This window comes from Theropithecus gelada, chromosome 7b (genome assembly GCF_003255815.1).
Source record: "Theropithecus gelada isolate Dixy chromosome 7b, Tgel_1.0, whole genome shotgun sequence".
Lineage (NCBI taxonomy): Eukaryota > Metazoa > Chordata > Mammalia > Primates > Cercopithecidae > Theropithecus > Theropithecus gelada.
Window position 1 is genome coordinate 17,557,233 of NC_037675.1, and position 13,306 is coordinate 17,570,538.

A 13,306-nucleotide genomic window follows, 5' to 3' on the forward strand; every position below is an offset into this window, starting at 1 on the left:
TGGGGTTGAGTGAACTCAGCTTGTTTTGGTGACATGACATGTTCCTGTCTGCCTGTGCTGCTCCATTTTTAACTTTGTAAGTGCCAGGATGCCAGTGGGAAATCAGGAGTCCTTCTGATGAAATTTTTCCAGCAGATATTATCACATACTGCAGGGAAATTGAATCTACGTGCTGGCCTTACTGTTGAGAAATTTTTCCTTATGTCAGACAAGACTCTGTCCTACTACAGTTTAGTCTCATTTCCTCTTATTTAATCCTCAGAGGATATGGAAGGTTTGGAAGCTTTCAGGCAACTGCCTTCCTTTTAGGAACTCCTTGTGTGCCTGAATACTATTAAATCACTCCTCAGACTTCTCTTTTCCAGATGAAATAATCTCAGGTCTTTTGGCCTTTTCTTGTAGCCCAATATCATACACCAATTTCCCAGCCATTTAATCATTTTGTTCTTCTCTGGATGTGTTCCAGTTTCTCCATGTCCCTGTTGAAATGTGAAACTCAAAAAGAACACAGTACAGCCTGACCAGTAGTATAAGTGATATAAACAGCAGGCCTCAGTGGGGAAGAAAGAAAAATCTGCCAGCTTCCCCTTGGTAATGATCACCTGTGAGTGTTTTGAGGAATTATAAAATGCCGGATACTGCATCCATTTTAAGAGACACAATATCAATAAAAATATCTTTTTTCTTCGATCAAAATACTTCTAATTTTAAAAATTAAAACAGCTTTAGTAGTCTTTAAAGCGTAACCATGATCACAGTTTTTAATGGCAAAATAATCATTGATAGGGAACTTATGATTAATGTTAACTTGATCCCCAGTGATTCCAAGCCCATTTCCGCATAGACATCTGTGCTTGGATGTCTCAGAGAGGTCTCAGATTCGTTGTGTCAAAACCAAAATCACAGTTGTTACCCTCAAAAGGCCTCTTCTCTCCTTTGCTGCTTAGCTCAGTCAGTGGCCTTGTAATCCATTCGTTACCCAAGCCAGGAACCTCACAGCATCCCTCACTCTTCTTTCTCTCCAGCCACCCCTTTTTCATTCCAACCCAAGCCTCATGGATTCTGCCTGTTAAATGTCTCTGGAATCCAGCCATCTATCACCACCAGCACCGCCACAGCTCAGACTCCAGGTCACTCACCCTGGGGGGATGGTATGAGCTATCATATTGTATGAGCCTCTTCCTGGGGCCATGACTTACCAAGCCAGAGCATCTCTGTGAGTCTGCCTGGTGTATAGACAAGGATTGGTGACTTCTTTGTAGGTCTGAACTGGGTAATGCAGAGCATGCCCAGGAGACATGGCTTGTACCCCCAATTCTCTAAGACGTGACAGTGCCTTCTCTTACTGCCAGATCCCTCAGTCTGTCCTCAGCACAGCCATTTCCCTGGATCTCAAATCTTATCAGTTCACTGCTGGGCCTGAAAGCTTTCGCTGACTCCTTTTAATCTGCAGAATGAGGTTGAAACTGCTTAGCTTGGACAGGGTCCCTTGTGAGCTGGCCCTGACATCTCTGCAGTATCATCATTTTCTAGGAAAGCCATTTCCCCACAACCCCCAAGAAAAGCATATCATAAAGAAGTTTTCCCTTAGGGAGGTTCCCTTGACTCCCTTCTCTCCTCTCCTTTCCTCTCTGAATCCTTGCCATATGTGAAGTCCACATTTCTAGTTGTCATGCTACCTGTTGACACTGATTTCCCATGTCCCACAGAATGTTTCAGGGTGAGGGTCCATGTCCCTGGTGCCCAGCCAGGCATCTGCCATACAAGTGCTGGTTCTGATGATCAGTGGTCTCTGTGATCTTAGACTTGTAACAGGACTCAAATGTTTGCAGCAGCATTGGAAAGGGGTGCCATCCAGTGCGTGAATGTGTGTGTGTGTTTATTTTAAATTGTCTATGGAACTATCTCAAAGATTAAGGCTGGCAGTACTTGATCTATACATAGATGTAGACTATACATAGATGTAAGAATTTCTGTTCATTTTATAAAAATGAATAGAAATTTTCATTCTGTTTATTAGAAATAGAATGCTTGCTGCTGCAAGTATTTGAGTCGTTTTACAGGTGTGAGATCACAGAGACCCCTTACCACCAGAACCAACACTTGTATGGCAGATGCTAGGCTGGGTACCAGGGACATGGACCAAACCCTGGAACATTCTGTGGGATGTGGGAAATTAGTGTCAAATGTATGCATTTTTACTAACAGTCATTAAACTGCATGCAAAGATTATTTTTCTTCAGTCTATCATTGAAACTATTACGCCAGAATATACTGTACTTTAAAAAATGAGTTTATGCCTCAGTCTGCACGTATTTACTCTTTTTTCAAATAATTATTTGCCATGTTCTATTTCTGACACCATTTACCTTCAGGAATTCTTACTGTATGATGGGGAATAAATGAATATACAGGTATTTTTTTCGTACTTCTGACTGAATGTGAAAAAATGAAATGAGCAGATTCTTCACCTGGTGATATTTATCATTTCCTCCTCTTTGCTGCAGCAGGATATGAAAACTTCATCCATCTGATCATCGCTCTGCCCGTCGCTGTCCTGTTGATCGTGGGAGGGTTGGTGATCATGCTGTACGTCTTCCATAGAAAGAGGTCAGTGATGTGCAAAGTTATGACACTTTCTGTGGCTAAGTGGTTTGATGATTTGAATGTGAGTGAAGGTAATCTTTTTGAAGATTTCAAGGAAATATTTTATGGACTGGAAAACCTGATTTTCCCATCAAGTGTTCTTCCAGGAAAAGAGAACCTTTTCTAATGATTTTAACAACAGCCAAAATAATTTTTCGATAGTACAGACCTTCCCCTGGCTGGCTTCTCTGGTACACAGAAGTGCTGCTGGTGCATGCTTTTCCAAACGTGATGCACTAGCCCTCCCAATCAAATAAGCCTTTTTATTTCCAATGAAGTAAAGAAACAGATGTTTCTTAAAAAGCTCTAATTTCAGGCTACTGAGGAAGCCAGAAGATGTGTTAGCAAATGTCTGCTGGCCCACCCAGGCCTGAATTGGGAGTGTAGACAAGAGCTGCTGTAAACAGTAAGCTCTCCCCATTCTCTTCTGCTGATACTGTGTGAGACAGAACAAATGAAACTGTTGTAGCAAAGATGAAAGTATATACAGAAATGTATGGAGGTGGGGTTTTGTTAACGTAAGTTTAATATTTTTGACAGAAATAACAGCAGGCTGGGGAATGGAGTGCTGTACGCATCTGTGAACCCGGAGTACTTCAGCGCTGCGGATGGTAAGAGTCCGGGCCACCGGCACTGCTAGCGTGCAAGGGAGGTAGATCGGGAGCTTCAGGAGGGTTGCTTATTCGGGAAAGGAAGGAGGTTTGCATTATTTTGAGCTACCTTTGGCCTTGGACCTGTCTTCATTAATATTTCTTTTTTTTTTAATCAAAGTTTTTAGCAGTTCAGTGAATATGTCACAACTTGTGAACTGTATGGGGTGCCCCAAGGAAACACAGGCTTTAGAGATGAATGTGGCCAGCACAGTAATCAATTTATTTAATTGCTTGAGATGTTATGCTAGAATGAAAACAGCTTTTTAATTGTTAACATCTAGTCAGAGGATGTGCTGCAGCTGACAAAACAGTCCTTTTAAACTAGTTTCAGCTTGAGTATCATCTCATTATAATTGTCTTTGATGAATTACAGCTCTGCTTTTTTTTTAATCATGGAATTTTTCTGTCATTCCCTTTGACTAGGGTTATACGCTCATGGATCATTCACATTCCCTTTGGTAATAACTAATGAGGGCCATTCAGTTAAGCGGCTGGGAAGGTCTGACATGGAAGTTGGGTGATCCTCAATGGTTATTTCCTTTTTTGCTCTTTTCTTTCTAGTATTTTTATATCCAGACCTTTTGAGTGAGTCAGATTAGAGTGAGGGGTTGGTCATTGAGTCCAGTGATACTAGGACCCTTAACTGGCACTTTGCTAGGGGCTTTTACAAACACCATCCCATTTATTTCTTAAACCCCTGCAAAGTGGGTTTTCTTAATGCCCATCTGCAGGTGAAGAAATGAGCTCCCGAAGAAACTTGTGCAGGGTCACATAGCTAGACAGTTGAGAAGTCAGGAGGAGAAGGGAATCACTGCGGAAAGGGCTGTGAGGTCCCCTGGGCAGGCAAGGAACTGGCCCGCAGGAGGGACTGGACTGGATTCATCAAATGAATAAATAAGTTGAGTGAGTATGTTTAGAGGAAAGTGTTTGCTGCCTTCTTGCCTCGGGAGAAGTGAAAGTAGATGCAGGAGATGTGAAATAAAGAGACATGATTGTTGTAATTATTGTGGTCAAATGAGAAAACATAAGAAAATACTTCAATAATGTGAAAACACCGTTATACTGTGTAGGGTTTTACTATGGTTTCTTTAATCATTTCTAATTCAGTTTATGGTAAAGTCAATCAAAAGCAGCCTCCTCTGAATGGGAATCAGGTGCAGAATAATAAGGACATTATTTCTGTCTACATAAAGATCTCACAAAGTTGGTTTCTTAATAGTAGTATATACATGCATACATCTGTATGTTTGTGTATGTAAGGCAGAAAGAACATTCTGGACGGATGCACACCACACTTAAAAGAGTTGTTACTTGTGGAGAGGATCTTTCCCTTTTTAAAAAAAAAAAAAAAAAAAAGCCAGATGTGGTTGCATGCACCTGTAGTCCCGGCTACTCAGGAGACTGAGATGAGAGGATTACCTGAGCCCAAGGGCTGCAATGAGCTAGAATCTCACCACTGCACTACAGCCTAGACTATAGAGCGAGACTGGCTCTTAAAAATCAAAATCCATCAAGAAGATAGATATGCATTGTTTGTATAAATAATAGCTTCTAAAAAAGAAAAAAACAGGAAGGGAGTCATCCCAGATAATGGAATTGATAGGAACAAGGCAAGACCACTTTCCCCTCTGTGAGGGTGGACTGTGACCGGACCAGAGAAGCTATTCTGCTTTGAAATACAGCACTAGAGGTTGGTGTGTGTAGTTTTTGACTATGAAGTGTCCAGGAAGAGAAAGCAAGCATCAATACAACAAAATCAGATTCTCATGGTGACTTTAATTCACATTTTGTGTCCTTCTAGAATGCTTTCATGATATGTCTTGGTACTTCATTAAAACAAAAACAAACTTACTGCCACCCATGCCGACAGGTGGGAACAGTGTCACCTTATTTGAACTTAATTTATTCGGCCTTTGACAAGCACCTTATAGCCAGTAACCTCAAGGGACAACAAAATGACTTTGCAGTTCAAAAGTGCTTTAAAAACTTGCTTTTCCCAAAGCTAATCTGCATGTCACCATTCTCCAGAGTACATTGAAAATCCCCTACAGGAAAGTGCTGATAACATTGAGCACAGAAACCACTCCTGGCTGGTGGCACTGGGGACTGCTGCTTAAAGTCAGAGCTGCTGGGTTGAATGTAGAGAAAAGGATTGAGGGTATTGACTTCAGAGATCTCCCAGGGAATGAATGTGATTGGTTTTAACTCCATGTTTTATGGCAGGCTAAATAGTTAATTCTGATTAAAAGCAAGCCTGGATTCTCAGAGATAAATGGCTGGAGACAATGAACTCTTTACACTTTCTGAGGGGCATTGTGAAGAGCCTTATCTCCTGGGTTGTTTTGCATACTTACTCTCCTCTGACAAGCACCCACCTCTTCTTCAGGGGTGCAAGCCACCTACACCAGCTGGAGGGCAGAGTTCCATTCGTGAAACCCTTGAGACATATGTACTGTAAAGTACAAAAATGTATAGGAAAGAAAACTGAAGATGATTAATAAAGTTCATATTGGACACCCCTCAGAGGTCTAAATTGATGGTGCCCCTCCTGGGCCTAATTTATAATAAACATCTGTCCTTTTAGACATCACTTAAGGGTCAATAGTTGGGATATGGAGATGTTGGGATACAGTTGTCAGCCTCTCACATCCAGCCACAGGCCCAGGGTCAACATCTGAAAGCATTAAAGCAAAAACAGGCACATCTCCACTTCCTTTCTGAGCCAGGACCACTTCCTTCCCACAGTCAGTGTGCGGTAGAGCCTGGTGGCAGGTCCCGTCAGGCAAGGACATTAGCACACAGCATCAGAGGAATTATTGACGTTTCGTATGGCTCTTATGGAATAGGTTGATTTTATTTTCATTTTTACCCTACCCATTTGGAGATGTAGAATTAAGCCTCTGGTTTTGTTTTCTTTCCGATCTTTTTTCTTTTTTTCTCTTTGTTTTGCCTTCCTGCCTGCCTAAAAATATTTGTTTATTCATTCATTCGTTTTTTTGAGACAGGTTCTCACTCTGTTGCCCAGGCTGGAGTGCAGTGGTGTGATCTCAGCTCACTGTAGCCTCAACCTCCTGGGCTCAGGCAATTCTCCTGCCTCAGCCCCCTGAGTAGCTGGGATTCCAGGTGTGTGCCACTACACCTGGCTAATTTTTTAATAGAGATGGTGTTTTGCCATGTTGCCCAGGCTGGTCTCAGATTCCTGGGCTCAAGCAATCCTCCCATCTTGGCCTGCGATTACAGGCGTGAGCCACTGCACACGGCCTATTTATTTTCTTAAACCAGATCGAATCTAAACAGAAACTGGAGAAGAAATCCTATTCAGGCTTGGTATTTACTGTGCATTCCTCCGTTGCCGAAGGTCCTCCTGAGTTCACAGAGCCCTGGAAACGCCTCTGCTCATCAGCTGCCTAATTGCCTCTCCACACTGGGCACCACCAAGTCTCTCCCTCAGTCTCAGAGCTCAGTTGCTTCTGCACCTCGTCAGGGATCCAGCCATCAAAGCCAAGGCTGGGAACACTTTGATTAGAGTAATCCTACCAATAATGCAATTCACCTTTGTAACCGCAAATTTTCTAGTAGCCGTATTTTTTAAAAGTAAAAAGAAACAGATCAAATGCATGTTAATAATGTTTTTAGTTCAAATAATATGTTTTATTTAACCCATTATAGCCAAAACATCCATTTTAACATACAGTCAGTATTAAAGTTACCTAAATACTTTTTTTTTTTTTTTTGGCTGGTCTTTGAAATCCCATGTGTATTTTATTTACACTTACAGCATGTCTCAAATTGGACTAGCCACATGGAGTGCTCAGGAGTCCCAAGTAGGGACCAGCTACCGTGTTAGATAGCCCAGGCATAGCATCTGTGTTGAGGGCCCTTGACACCCCTTTGGGATTCATCCAGGAAGTAGGACCTCACATGCACCATCATCACCTCTCACATGCGACTCTGACCTTTTTCCCAACCCAGCGTAAGAACTCTTCCCTCTCGCTCCTGCTCTCCTCCTTTTCACATTTGCATTTTAATCTGTTGGTGAAGATGGGTACAATCCTGCTTGACCATTTCATTCAGTTTCTCTATCCCCTATGGTTAATTTGTTTTTTTCAAAAATGTATTTTTATATGATGAAATCTAAAAAAACAACTGCTTTCTTTCCTATACTAGGCTTCTTTGCTTCGTTCTGGTCCTTATATCTGTTAGTATCCTCAGATTATCTTGAAATCCTCAGAGATTTGAAATACTAGTACTGACTGTACAGTTTTCTTACTCAAATCGATAGCATGTGGAAAGCTGAGAGCAAGCCATGCCGTCGCTTCCTGGTATTCTCCTTTGTGGGTTTAAGGAAGCAGCATTTTACATTCTTTGGCTTAGAGTTCCCCCAAAGCACGTTCTGTCTAAGGCCTTGTTTCTGTACCTGCTTTAATTACGGTTTCTTCTCCAGTGTACGTTCCTGATGAGTGGGAGGTGGCTCGGGAGAAGATCACCATGAGCCGGGAACTTGGGCAGGGGTCGTTTGGGATGGTCTATGAAGGAGTTGCCAAGGGTGTGGTGAAAGACGAACCTGAAACCAGAGTGGCCATTAAAACAGTGAACGAGGCCGCGAGCATGCGTGAAAGGATCGAGTTTCTCAACGAGGCTTCTGTGATGAAGGAGTTCAATTGTCACCATGTGGTAAGAGAAAGTTCCTGAAAAGCCAAAATGCTGCACAGGAAGAGGGTATCACACAAGCCCCTCAGTGTGTTCTTGGCTACATATACCCGTGGGTTTGGTGTCTTGCCTTTGCCTTTTGGATAGTTACCCCATTACCTCACTGTTACCTTCCGACCCCTATGCTCAGACCAGGCCACAGCACCACAGAGACAGTTCCAGACAACACAGGCACCAGCAAGGGCCACCCTGACCCTCTGAGTCTTTCTCTTTTTGATTCCTCCCAGGTGCGGTTGCTGGGTGTGGTGTCCCAGGGCCAGCCAACGCTGGTCATCATGGAACTGATGACGCGGGGTGATCTCAAAAGTTATCTCCGGTCTCTGAGGCCAGAAATGGAGGTCAGTTTTCATTTCCACCAGTATTACATGTTGCCTTGTCTAGCTGTCTTTCCTTTAGAACCTCTCTGCAAGGAAATGCTGTGTCTTTAAATCAGTTTACTCTTCCAGCGTCCAGTGTTTCTTACTGCATGCTCGGTTATAGGTCATTTGTGCAAAGGATTTCCCCAACTAGAGTCAGACTCTGATCTTTGTGAGGGGAACTTCCTGTTCCTTGGATCCCCTCTGCTAAGCCCCTCTGTGCCTTTGTTCCTGCATTCCCTCTGCCCCCAGTCCCTTCCCCACATCAGTGTCCACCTGCCAAGCCAGGCCAGTGCCACTCTTTCCCCGAAGTTTTCCTGCCCCACTCCAGTAACCATCTCCTCTGCTAACTTCTTGATGCGCTTGACTCATGTCCTTGCATGCATTCTCTCTCGTTGTGTTGTGTTGTTTTGTGTTGTGTTGTGTTGTTGTGGGAGTGTGTCCCCCCCTCCACCCCATTGTGTTTAGCTTTTAATGTCAGTCCAAACGCGTGGCTCAGGGCCACATTTGTGGCAGGCACTCTGTCAATAAATGTGTGTTACAGTTCAAGGTTAAGGTGCCTGGATTCTTGCCCTTGCATCTGAGAAGTTGCTGGGTGATTTCCCACCCAGCTCTGTGCACAAGATGTTCACCCATTCATAAACCCACTCCCCACACACAGCCCCCTTCCTCGGCATTGTTGGTGGTCCTTGTCTTTGCCAGTGGGAATCTGGTTTCCTCAGACTCTACGTCCACGTTTCAGGATTGATCCAGGGTCAATGTCTTGCTTGCACTTTTGAATGAATGATCCCACCTCAGTGGCAGGATTTCTGCTCAGTTTCCTAAAAATTTCACTTTGGGTTATGAGCTTCAAATTCTAAACCTGCTGAAGTCCTATGCAATTTTTCATTAGTCACCGTGGTATCTCCCCGCTCTGTAGTATTAACCTACAGGCCAGCTTTTTAACGTATGCAGGCATGACTTTTGAGTAATTAATTCTACAGATAAGCTGGGAGATAAATGCTGAGAAATAAAGCCAGCAACAACTGTGTTTTCATTTGGCTGCCTCCGTGGGTCGAAGTCTTGACCCTTACTTTGCTACTTACGGGGAAGCAATGTGTCTGCTTTTATTCCTTAGAAGCAGTAACTTCCCCTTCTCGGCCCCTTTGGAAGTTCTTTTGCCGTTCTTCATTTGGGCTTTTTTTTTTTTTTTCTTTAAATGTTCTTTGAATTGGCAACTTAATCATCTTCCAAGTGACAGTTTCTTAATTTTAGTTCCAAACACCTGTTCATGTATGACTTCATTTATTTACAGCACATTGTGTTTGGGGCCAAGTGTGGACTGGGGCTCCAAGCAGGGTGGTTTACAAAACTCCCACCCTCTGTTCCACCAAGCATTGGTCCCCAGCACCCCTGGGTGTTAGTGCCTCTTCCTGGTTCACTCACTCACTTTCTGTCTCTCTCTCTCTTTCTCTCTGTCTCTCTCGCTCTCTTTCTTTGTCTTTCTTTCTTTCTCTTTCTTTCTTTCTTTCTTTCTCTTTCTTTCTTTCTTTCTTTCTTTTCTTTCTTTCTTTCTTTCCTTTCTTTTCTTTTCTTTTCTTTCTTTCATTCTGTCTTTCTGTCTTTCTTGATGGAGTTTTGCTCTGTTGCCCAGGCTGGGGTGCAGTGGCGTGATCTCAGCTCACTGCAACCTCCACCACCCAGGTTCAAGCGATTCTCCTGCCTCAGTCTCCCAAGTAGCTGGGTTTACAGGTGTGCACCACCATGCCCAGCTAATTTTTGTATTTTTAGTAGAGACGGGGTTTCACCATGTTGGCCAGGCTGGTCTTGAACTCCTGACCTCAGGTGATTCACCCACCTCAGCCTCCCAAAGTGCTGGAATTACAGGTGTGAGTCGCTGTGCCTGGCCCTTGGTTCACTTTAATACACAAAACAGCATGAAGGAGAAAAGCTTGATGAAACAGGTGACTGGAGATTTGGCAGAGTATTTCTTGCCAGCATCGTTTGAGGCACCTCTGAAAAGTCCGAAACTTACTCCCTTCCTCCCCAGTTTCAGGCACAGAATAAAAATTCAGAACATGTGGCCTCGGTCGTGGCTCTGTGGCTGGCTGCCTGTGGTCCTCAGCCAGCCACTGCAGGTTCCTGGGCCTCAGTGTCCTCAATATAAAATAAGAGGGTGGGACAAGATTACTGAAGTCCCTTTCAGAACTAAAATTCACCTTTAGATTGGTCAGATTTAAATTTTTTTTTCTAGCTCATGTCAAGTATTAAAATGTGTGTGCTTACCCTGCAGTTTCATTATATTCAGTCTGCTCCCCCGACCAAGATTCACTTACTTATCTCACTAAGCGTACGTGTATGTGTATACTTGCCTTAAATAGCTCTAACCAAATTAAAGATTTCTGCTAAGACGAATGAAAGAATGGCAGTGCAACACCATAAACTGACAAAATTTCAGCCCTCTCTCTTTCTCTGTGCTTAAAGTTGAGTGCTTTTATTGATTCTGTTGTTCACAGCGATTATAAATGACCACTTCATAACACATATGCGTCATATTGTAATATTCAAGTATTGTGAGCATAAACTTTACATTTCACATGCATATTTCCTAATGCACCACACATATCTAAAGCCCTAAAAAGTAGTGATTTGGACTTACCCCCACTGACTTAATGTCACTTCCCCAGATAACCACGTGATAAGTATTTTAAGTCACCAAGAGACAGCTTTGACAGCCTGTTCAAAATTCAAAGGTTTGTGTCTCTGAGTGTAGAGAACCAACCCAGAAGTACTGAGGAGTTGTTACACTGATTCCAAATACTAGCTTTCAGTAGAAACTAGCACCTCATAGGGCAACAGCCAGCATCTACTGAGCATTGACTATGTGCCAGGCACCACTGGGTACTTTCTGTGCATGGCCCCAGGTCATCTTCTAATCAGTGAAACCATCGTGATACCCCATGTGGAAGAGCCTGGGCATGCTCATCCGGTGGCCAGCCTACAGGTTTGAGACCTATCAGAGCCCTGTGGCTTTGCAGTGTTGCAGTGGGGTGGAGGGGGGGACACACTCCCACAACAACACAACACAACACAAAACAACACAACACAACGAGAGAGAATGCATGCAAGGACATGAGTCAAGCGCATCAAGAAGTTAGCAGAGGAGATGGTTACTGGAGTGGGGCAGGAAAACTTCGGGAAAAGAGTGGCACTGGCCTGGCTTGGCAGGTGGACACTGATGTGGGGAAGGGACTGGGGGCAGAGGGAATGCAGAAACAAAGGCACAGAGGGGCTTAGCAGAGGGGATCCAAGGAACAGGAAGTTCCCCTCACAAAGATCAGAGTCTGACTCTAGTTGGGGAAATCCTTTGCACAAATGACCTATAACCGAGCATGCAGTAAGATGCTTTGCGGTCAAGAAAACCAAGGTAAAGTCTATTGCACTTGGATATGCGAGAGTAAAAGGTAGCATGAAAATTAGGGACTAGTGATTGTTTTAGGATGGAGAAACTTGGGCATATGTTTTATATAAAGCTTTTTTCTAAATGGATGTATTATTTAGGGGTAATTCTTTTTAATTCCAAAGCCAGCATGTTGCTGTCCTCTGCAAATAGGAGATGCTTATCCATGTTACTTATTCCTGGTCTCCTCCAAGATAAGCTGCAGCTGGACTTCAGTTGTCAAGGACTTGTCTTCCATAATGCCCACAGAAAATAATAATGCCACATTGTAAGGTGAAAAGAGTAATCCTGGTATTTTTGTATTTTAGAAGAAGGTTAAAGGGAAAGAAAAGGATTAAATAAGTTATAATGATGCTTTTATGGGAAACAAAATATACCATATCCATTTGGAAACACATTTGCTTACTTCCACACAGCCTTTGTAACGTGCTCTCCTTCCTCTTACCTGTACTTTGGTGATGGAAATAAAAGGAACATATAAACGAATAGTAATTTGAGTAACTGAGAATCCTTACTACCAAATATTGCTTGTTTCACTTAAAAAATTTTTTGCCCTACCCACAATAGAAAATGCTGGTCCTAGAGAGAGCAAACTAGTGTTTCCCTCGTCAGCTCTGTGATGTGGTCAGGGAGCAAGCGCAGATAAACTTGCGGGAGCAAACAGGTGCCATGCTCTCCATGATGGTTTGTTCCTTCCGAGCAAGTCCTGGTTTCTTAGCATAAACAACCCACGGTGCCCAGATTGGACAAAGATGATTTGCAAACCTCGAAAGAAAATTGGCATAGAAAAAAAATCCAAAATTCTCATGTGAATTTTTTTTAATCTCCAACAGAATAATCCAGTCCTAGCACCTCCAAGCCTAAGCAAGATGATTCAGATGGCTGGAGAGATTGCAGACGGCATGGCATACCTCAACGCCAACAAGTTCGTCCACAGAGACCTTGCTGCCCGGAATTGCATGGTAGCCGAGGATTTCACAGTCAAAATTGGAGGTGTGTCCTTAGCTTTCCAGATCTGAGCAAGAACTAAACTCACAGGTGTTTTGAGGACCTTGTTGGCATTAGTCTGCCCCTGGAGAGGTTTTCTAAAGTGTGTCCCTTGAGTGCACGGACTCTTTCTTGGGAATGATGTGATTGTCTCCAATTGATGGTCACAAACCTGGTGTGGTCAGTCCAGTGCTGATCGCTCATGGACATGATGGTTCAGCTACTGGGCGTGGTCCCTGAGGCTGCCTCTCCAGATATTTGAGGCATTTCTTGGTAGAACACATCTTAGCATTGGTTACAGAAATAATCAAGACAATGTCTTCAGGAGATTTCGACTTGGGAATAAAACTCATTGTCCAACTTTGCATTCATCCCTCAAATTTTCCTAGCTTATAAGGAGCATTGCTCCCCTTCCAGGGGTCCACATTGTTTTCTAAGAGGTGAGCTGCCCTAATGTTGAAGCCTCTGCATGGAGCAGGAGAAGTGGCAGGAGCTGGCATGGCAGTGCCTTAGGT

General features: G+C 43.3%; 1 protein-coding gene across 2 annotated transcripts in view; it reads left to right on the forward strand.

Annotated features, from left to right (window-relative positions):
• The window catches only part of IGF1R (insulin like growth factor 1 receptor), a 317,863-nt gene that overhangs the window by 279,981 nt on the left and 24,576 nt on the right, over positions 1-13,306 (forward strand). Inside the window, exons 14-18 of one of the 2 annotated variants that reach the window (XM_025391374.1) lie at positions 2,508-2,610; positions 3,187-3,257; positions 7,744-7,973; positions 8,237-8,347; positions 12,638-12,797. In XM_025391374.1, the coding sequence (XP_025247159.1) occupies positions 2,508-2,610; positions 3,187-3,257; positions 7,744-7,973; positions 8,237-8,347; positions 12,638-12,797 (675 nt within the window). The remainder of the gene's footprint in view (positions 1-2,507; positions 2,611-3,186; positions 3,258-7,743; positions 7,974-8,236; positions 8,348-12,637; positions 12,798-13,306) is intronic. The other variant, XM_025391375.1, reaches the window with a different exon arrangement.